General features: G+C 39.0%; 1 protein-coding gene across 1 annotated transcript in view; it reads left to right on the top strand.

Moving 5' to 3' along the window:
* The first annotated feature begins 539 nt into the window (after positions 1 to 539).
* LOC144523220 (CUB and sushi domain-containing protein 1-like) overlaps positions 540 to 7,813 on the top strand; it is a 339,360-nt gene continuing 332,086 nt past the window's right edge. Inside the window, exons 1-2 of the mRNA XM_078258647.1 lie at positions 540 to 558; positions 881 to 1,097. Of these exons, the coding sequence (XP_078114773.1) occupies positions 540 to 558; positions 881 to 1,097 (236 nt within the window). The remainder of the gene's footprint in view (positions 559 to 880; positions 1,098 to 7,813) is intronic.

Below are 7,813 nucleotides of genomic sequence, written 5' to 3'. Positions count from 1 at the left end.
TATGCCATATCCCGATATTATGATTTTCAAAATCTAAGACGATATCTAGTCTCATATCTCGATATCGATATAATATTGATATATTGCCCAGCCCTACTTTAGCCATATTTTAGCAGGTACATGCAGATTTTAAAGTTATACTAATATTCACTTAAGAATTGAATCTGTACGGTGTGATTCTCAGCATTTTCAGAAATATAAAAAATTTACATTGCTACAGATATTTTTATGATGTATATGTATATGGTGTATGTTAATGTTTGAGTGTTTAATGTCATGAGGTTTAAAGTTAGAAATATGATCACATGGTACATGCTGTTAAAACAACACCATGCAGTGCATGTTTAAGTGTGTATAGGTGTGTCATGGGAGGTTATTTCTGGTCCTAGATCAGTAGATAGCAGCACTATTATTGTCAGGATTAAAGGGTTAGAGTCGACTAAATATATACAGTATGTACTCGTATTCAGGCACTGCATGAAATCTTCACATGGCATATGCTTTAGTGTCATGGGAGGCTGTGCGGCATGTGTTGCATTATGTTGGAGTTGCACTTAGGTTGGCGCATATTTAAGCTGTGCTCAGTTAATTATATCAAACACAACCCATTACATTATGTGTAGAGGTTTTTGAGGACACAAATTAAACAATGTATAGTCAACTTTCATCACATTGTTATGAATTTACATTACCTCTTCATTTTCAAACTTGACAAATGTCCAAGGTTCCAGGCTTAAAATGACAAAGTCTGTATCTTTGAAATCTGAGGTGTGCAAGGCAGGAATTAATGATTTTACGCCTATATGATATAATTTAATGCAGGATGCAAGTTTGAGATCCTAATGTTTTAAAATGATGTTGTCCTGTCTCTCTCTTCCAGCTGAATCTTGTGGTGGTGTAGTCCAAGGACTGAATGGTACCATAGAGTCGCCGGGTTTCCCCCATGGCTATCCCAACTACGCCAACTGTACATGGCTGATAATAACAGGGGAGAGGAATCGAATCCAGCTAACCTTCGTCACGCTGGCGCTGGAGGAAGACTTTGATATTGTATCAGTTTACGATGGACAACCGTCGCCTGGCAACTTAAAAATGAGGTTAGAAATGATTCTTTCTAGTACCGTGCTCCTCTGTTGCTCTCTCCTTCTTTCTCTTCCAACATCTCTGACTCTCACAGTTTTAGTGTTGTGAGTTTCAGTGTCAGCTTTAATTTGAGGGGATTTTTCTGTCATATTGGATATGTAGTTTTAAAAAGGACCCATTTATGTGCATGGCTTACTCTTTTTCATGGTGACAAAAGTAGTTGGACAAAATAAGTCTTCTAAAAACGTAATCAGTAACGCAGTCCACTGGAATATAGCATACCTAACACAATTTTGATTATGTTTTGTCATGATGTAGAAAGCTCATAGTTGAGGTAAAAACGCACCACTTTTGTTCGATGTTGGACAGTACATTAAATACTTACATTTGAAAGCATTGACATTGCTATTTACTATCTATTCCTCTGGAATAATGTAAACAATGCAAGATTGTGTGTATTTGTGGAGAATGTGTGTTTCATGAGAGGTCAAACACTTATACCATAACAATAATAATAATACTATATTGTCACCTTACTGTATGTTGTAGGACTCAGTTTTTTTGTTTATTCATTTTTTGATTCTAGTGTTTACATGGGAATTAGGGCTAACCAGTGCTGGAGTAAAAGGATGTATTACTTTAATTTATGAAATGGAAAGAAATTAGCTAACTATCTTTGCTCCATGGCCTTGAGCTTATCAAGGAAAGTTAAACACTGTAATATAGGCTACAGGGGCTTTTGTTAAACCATGTGGGTCTATGAACCAGCATGCAGGCTTGTTCCATTTTACCTTTTAACTAGAGAACAGTGGGAGGAAATACAGGCCTCCAAAATAAAAAATAGATTAAAAGACACTTTCCTGCAAAAGATAAAGGCTGCTTCGTGACAAATTAATCTAAAAGATGAAGCAATGGCAGAACAGAAATTGGTTACTATATTACATGTAATAAGCTGTGCATTTTGAAACTGAGTTCTCTTTCTTGGGTAGTATTAAGGCCGTTTAGATAGATGGTCCCTCGAAGAGAGTACATTACATAAGAACAATGAGGAAGAACAAAGAGCAGAAAATAAAGTACATTCAGTATGACCTATACAAAAATATATATATATTTTTTTTTTACTCCACTGCAACTGGAATTTAAGCTTACCATGCAGCTGAAACTCAGTGAGAGTGCAGAAGCATTATAGTTTTTATATTTGTGAATGTTAAGGGAACTGCAATCAGCTGGCAGCCTTCTGCAGTAATGTAAACATAAATAATAAAGATAGGACAAATAGTAATATTACATTTTTACAAAAGTAAACATGGAACTTGTAGTGGTTTAATGGATCTGAAAAATGCAATTATAAAATTAGCAAAGAGTCTGTAATAATAAGTCAAACATAAAGCGCTATAACTAATTATCATTTTCATTACCGATTAATCTGTTGATTATTTCTCTTGGATAATCAAATAATTATTTGGTCTGTAAAATGTCAGAAAATAGTGAAAAATGTACAGTTTCCCAGAGCGAAATCCTTAAACATCTTGTTTTGTGTAAGCAACTGTCCAGAATCCAAAGATATGCGCTTTATAATTGTAGAAGTCGAAGGAAACCACAACACATTTACATTTGAGAAGCTGGAACCAGAGAATGTTGTTTTTATTTCTTTAAAAAAGTGCTCTTCAGATGTTGAAAACCCTAATTTCAATTTTTAATGTGCCTTTTTTATTTTGTCTTGCAAGCTGAATATGGCAACGCTGCCAGTATTCAGATATAGCCAGTCTCACTAGGTGAAACAGCACTATCTAGTGAATCATTAAATCTTTATTTTCTCAGTTGATCAACAAAAATTTGCAGGATAATATAAGTCATTGATGAATTGGCAGCACCAGTATTTCAATCAGGAGAAACTTCCTTGCAAATATGAAAAGATGTATTGTTACATGACCAAGATAGGAAATGTACGAAGTCTATGGAGATTAGACTCCATCGTATCAAATATGTTTTAAAGGGGTAGGGAAACCCAGACATATACCCGATGGAGTCTAGACACTGGTGATGGTGATGAAGATGCACAGGACACCCAATCAAGAGCGCCAAGGGGAGGTCAGCTGACGAAGACCCAGGGAACATGGGTGAGAACCGCTGGTTTGAAGGGGAGGAGGTGGGTCGCACTGTGATCCTGAAACGACAACTGACAACCGCAGAGAAGAGACCAGATTTAAAACAGGATGTCATGCTGTGATTAGCTTGTGAAATACATGGCTGAATCTGAGTGCACTCAATTGGATGGGCCTACAACCAATCAGAGCAATGGAGACAGACGTCACAGAAGCTGCAAGTCAAAGGCAGGCTTCAACAGAGCAATGGCAGCCATCTGTTGATCATTTGATTGGTCCTGATTTGAGCATAGTTGCTCCACAACGGATCAAGTCCAGACCGAACTTCCCGACCTCAAATGTTGTGGGTGGGGCTAAGTTTGGCTGGCATCCAGGCTACATTAACTTACTATTACCTAATGATTCATTCATACAGTAACTTCCAGACTGTTTGTCAGTAATTAGTCATTAGTGCTTGAGTCCCAGTCTTTCAGGAACATCTCATTAACTAACCAGTCGTTCCTCATTCGTTCCTCATTTGTTCCTCATTCGTTCCTCATTTGTTCCTCATTCATTCCTCATTTGTTCCTCATTCGTTCCTCATTCGTTCCTCAGTAACTTCTCATGAACTTACTATTACCTAATGATTCATTAATACATTAACTCCCAGTCTGTTTATCAGTAACTAATCATTAGTGATTGAGTCCCAGTCTTTGAGGAACTTCTCATTAACTAACCAGTCGTTCCTCATTCGTTCCTCATTTGTTCCTCATTCATTCCTCATTTGTTCACTTCCATCTTTCTGTCATTTTTTATATTCTCTTCTAATTTAACATTCTGCCACTGCTGTGATCAGTTTAAGATCAGACATACAAGTTAGTAAAGTGCACATATTCACAAAATGCTCTTACGAACAGGCTACTTAATTGTATGGGGCTTCTTCTAGCCTCTGCAGAAGACAGCATAACAAAGGCTAGCTTTTCAAGCATTGCACCTTGCACTGAAAGACTGAAAGACTTACATAAGGTGAAATGACAGCTGGACCAAACATTTCCAGTGCTCTTCAGAACTACAGCTGTGGCGTGACAACAGGAAATTGAAGTGTACCAGTGACTCACCTGTGCCTGGCTCTTTTGGGCCATTCTGAGATCAATAGCTGCACCTGCAGTAGCATGTACAGGGGGCAGAACTCTGAATAGTTTGTTGCTTATTATCATAGTAATACCAATTTCTTAATTCGTTTTAAAAAAGGTTGATGTAGTTAACTGCAGTGGCAAGTGAGGTGGGAGCTGCAAACCTTTGCCTGCTTAGAGGCTCTGTCACTGGTGTGAATTAGCCCTAGAGTGGTGTATTAGTTTCTTCTGGAGCTTCGTTGTGCAGTGAGCGCTCACAGTGAACCCATTCCCAATGTCATTTAGAGCAAGTGACTAAGCAGGGAGGTGCAGGCTCATTCTCTTCTCAGCTCAGCTCCTCTGTTGATGTTAGACTGCTCTGAATGGTGTGGACATGACAGAGGACAGGCAGCATAGTGCTGAAATAAGACTGCTGGTTGGCCTTTTGTGCCCTCAGGGTCTCCCTGGTGTGGGTCAACGCGGGCAAAGCTTCAGCCCAGCTTGTAAGCCTTCCACCAGCTCCAGCTGAGTGTCAGTAGCTATTGAATCACATTCACCAATCCCTCTTTACTTATTAAAGTATAACTTCTATTTTAACATAAATATAAGAGCTGATTCCAATTATCCTGCTGCTGCCTTTTCTCTGTCTGAGCTCCATGAGGGCAGTGGTCAGCCGGTTGATCTAAAACCCTCTCCTCATCTCAGCTTCTGGCTGAATGGTGCAAGACTTGCTGATATAGTATAATCCCGTCAGGCTTCCCGCATGGACATTTGGATGAAGCCAAGAGGATCTGACTGCTCTCTCTTTGTTCACAAAGAGGAGTACAAGAGGCAGGAGATATCTTTCTCTTGCAACCACCCCTCCAACTGCACTCAGACCTTGTGTGTGGGGAATGCTGCAATCTCATATATAGTAGAAGGGCTGACCCGGCATCTGTGGCCTCGTCTTACCAGCCCCAGCTGTGCGTCAGCAGCGGAAACTCTAATCCATCCCACTCACTTTAAGGACTGATGTCAATGGTGTAAAAATATTTATTTCTGAAATTGAATAGCCCTTTCATACAAGAACTGACTTCTCTCTGCATGAGTCTTATATTGTATGAGAAAGGCACAGGAGTGGCTTTCCAGACAATAATGAAGTGGTGTATTGAGATGTATCGTATTTTGACCAAGACTTGCCTATTTGGAACATACTGCACATATAGATGGAGGGCAGCTAACCCTTCTTTAAGCATGACCAAGATGGTTCCCAAACCTTAACTACGTGTTTATTATTGTAACTGCTCCCATTACCATAGCGAAGCAGTCATTTTAACTCAAACCAAGATTTTCCTCTAACCTTTACAGATCATTTTTGTTGGATTATGAATATATATTTTTCAACAGTAATTTTAATCGGTTTTGTAAAGCATATCAAATTGATGACGTCCTGCTGATAGTGGCGTCAGATCAGAAAACATTTATATTGTTCTAGAGGCATGGACAAACAACAAATGTTAATTTTGAGATTTTGTTGCCAATGCCCAAAGACAGTCATCATTCTACAAACCCTCTTGATTCTGACCTACGCTTAAATAATTTTTCCTACTATTAGATAAAGATAAAGATAATAAATAGATGTTCTGTTTTGAAGGTGCTGCTGGATTTGATCATACTTCAAGTTAGTTTATCAGAGCCAGACAGAGAGCCATTATGGAATCAGGTCAGAGGGTACAACAGGGCAAACCATTGACATTCTTAGTGTAATGTACCCTGCGGGTCCTGTGTCAGCAGCTCACCGCGTTTCCACTGCAGCTGCTGCACGAGGCTTTTGCAGAAGTGGTTTGTTAAGCTGCACTTGGACCAAGTTAAGTGATACCTTTTTGATGTAGAGAGATTTTCTTACTCAGTATGTGACCCACACTCCAGCAAAGTAATGAGTTCCTCAGAAGAGAACACATTTTATGCCATTATATGTATTTAGAACAGGGTGCAAACATTTCTTCTCTCCTCAGGCCTTTATCAATTCAAATACTATCCACAACAAAAATCCTCTTCTGTGTATTTCATCCATCCTTACTTGGAGCATTGAATATCCATTCAACCATCTTCTATTTGAAGGACACTGGTTTTATGTCTTAACTATCTTAATGAACATCTGCCATTATGTTCATAGCAATATGCATTATTGTCTGCCAAAGTGTTTTTTCATGTATTACCACTATATTGGCAAACTTTTCTTTTCTCAACGTTTAAGTGGCTTTAAAATGAAAATTGTTATGGCTGTAAAATGTAACCGTATCTAATCTGAATTACAACTTCCTATTAGCAAAATATTTTTGGGGAACTGTGCTGGGGCCAAGATAAGGTTCAGAATTGTTCAAGTCTTTATTAAAACAATAGTCATGTGCCCATATGAACATTGAAACAGGTTTGCTTGCTTTAATCATTCCTCCTGTTCAAATGGTCTACCAATGTAAGTGATGAGGGACAAAATCCCCCCAGCTAATAAGGGACTTATGTTTACTATCCTTTCACTGCAGCTCAACAGGAAAACACTGTCCAGGGAAACCCAAGGAGGAAATGTTGCACTATAAAGACAGTAACTTTGGAATTTACCCACTTGATATACTTCAATAGCTGGCTTATGGAGGTCGCAATACTATATCTGAGAAAATTGAAAGGTTGCAAATACTTTCTTGTTAACGTTAGCATTATCTAGGTTAGAAATCGAATCTACAGAAGCACAATGGTGATAAAGGACATGCCATCAAAAGAGGAACTGCCTTGCATGTTGCCAGTTGGAGGAACGATTCGTGCCAAATACGTTTTTCAACTATTCATGAAATTTACAAATTAAAAGTAATTGCCACTTCCACTTGATAATTTCCTTCACAGTTGATGAGAAATTAGTTTATTGTGCACTGTCAACAGACTTTCCTTCATAATTCACCAGTAAGCAATGTATCCCAGTTTATGTCAGTGGGGGTAGATAGATTAGAAACACCTTCAATACAATGCATTCTGCATGCATACTCTTTAAATGAATGCATGAAACAGTGTGTTTACTGTGTGCACCCAGGCCTGAGTGTGTCAGGTGCATGGCTGAAAATGAAGCTCTGTTCACTCAAAAGTATGCTACACACACTTATGTATTGGCATATGCATTTCAATAAGGAGAGACTTCGTTGCAAATATGCAAAGGTTTATTTGTACATATGCATAATATGAAATGTACAGAGTCTTTGGAGATTAGACTACATCGTTATAAAAATAATTTTATAAGGGGTAGATAAGCCATGAGTAAGGCATATCCCCCCGATGGAGTCTAGACACTGGTGGTGGTGGTGAAGGAGCCTGAAGACCGGACCAAAGGAACCGATGGGAGCGGTCTGCCGGAGGAGGACCCAGGGTGCCATGGGTGACGATGACTAGAGGTGGAAGGGGAGGAGGAGGGTTGCACGCTTTGCCTGAAATGACAACTGACAGCAGCAGAGAGAAGAACAGAATTAAAGCAGGGATGCCATGCTGTGATTGGCTCGTGGAATTCATGGC

This window comes from Sander vitreus, chromosome 1 (assembly GCF_031162955.1).
Source record: "Sander vitreus isolate 19-12246 chromosome 1, sanVit1, whole genome shotgun sequence".
In the NCBI taxonomy this organism is placed as follows: domain Eukaryota; kingdom Metazoa; phylum Chordata; class Actinopteri; order Perciformes; family Percidae; genus Sander; species Sander vitreus.
The sequence above is the reverse complement of the archived record's forward strand: the minus strand, read 5'-3'. Positions and strand labels throughout refer to the sequence as shown.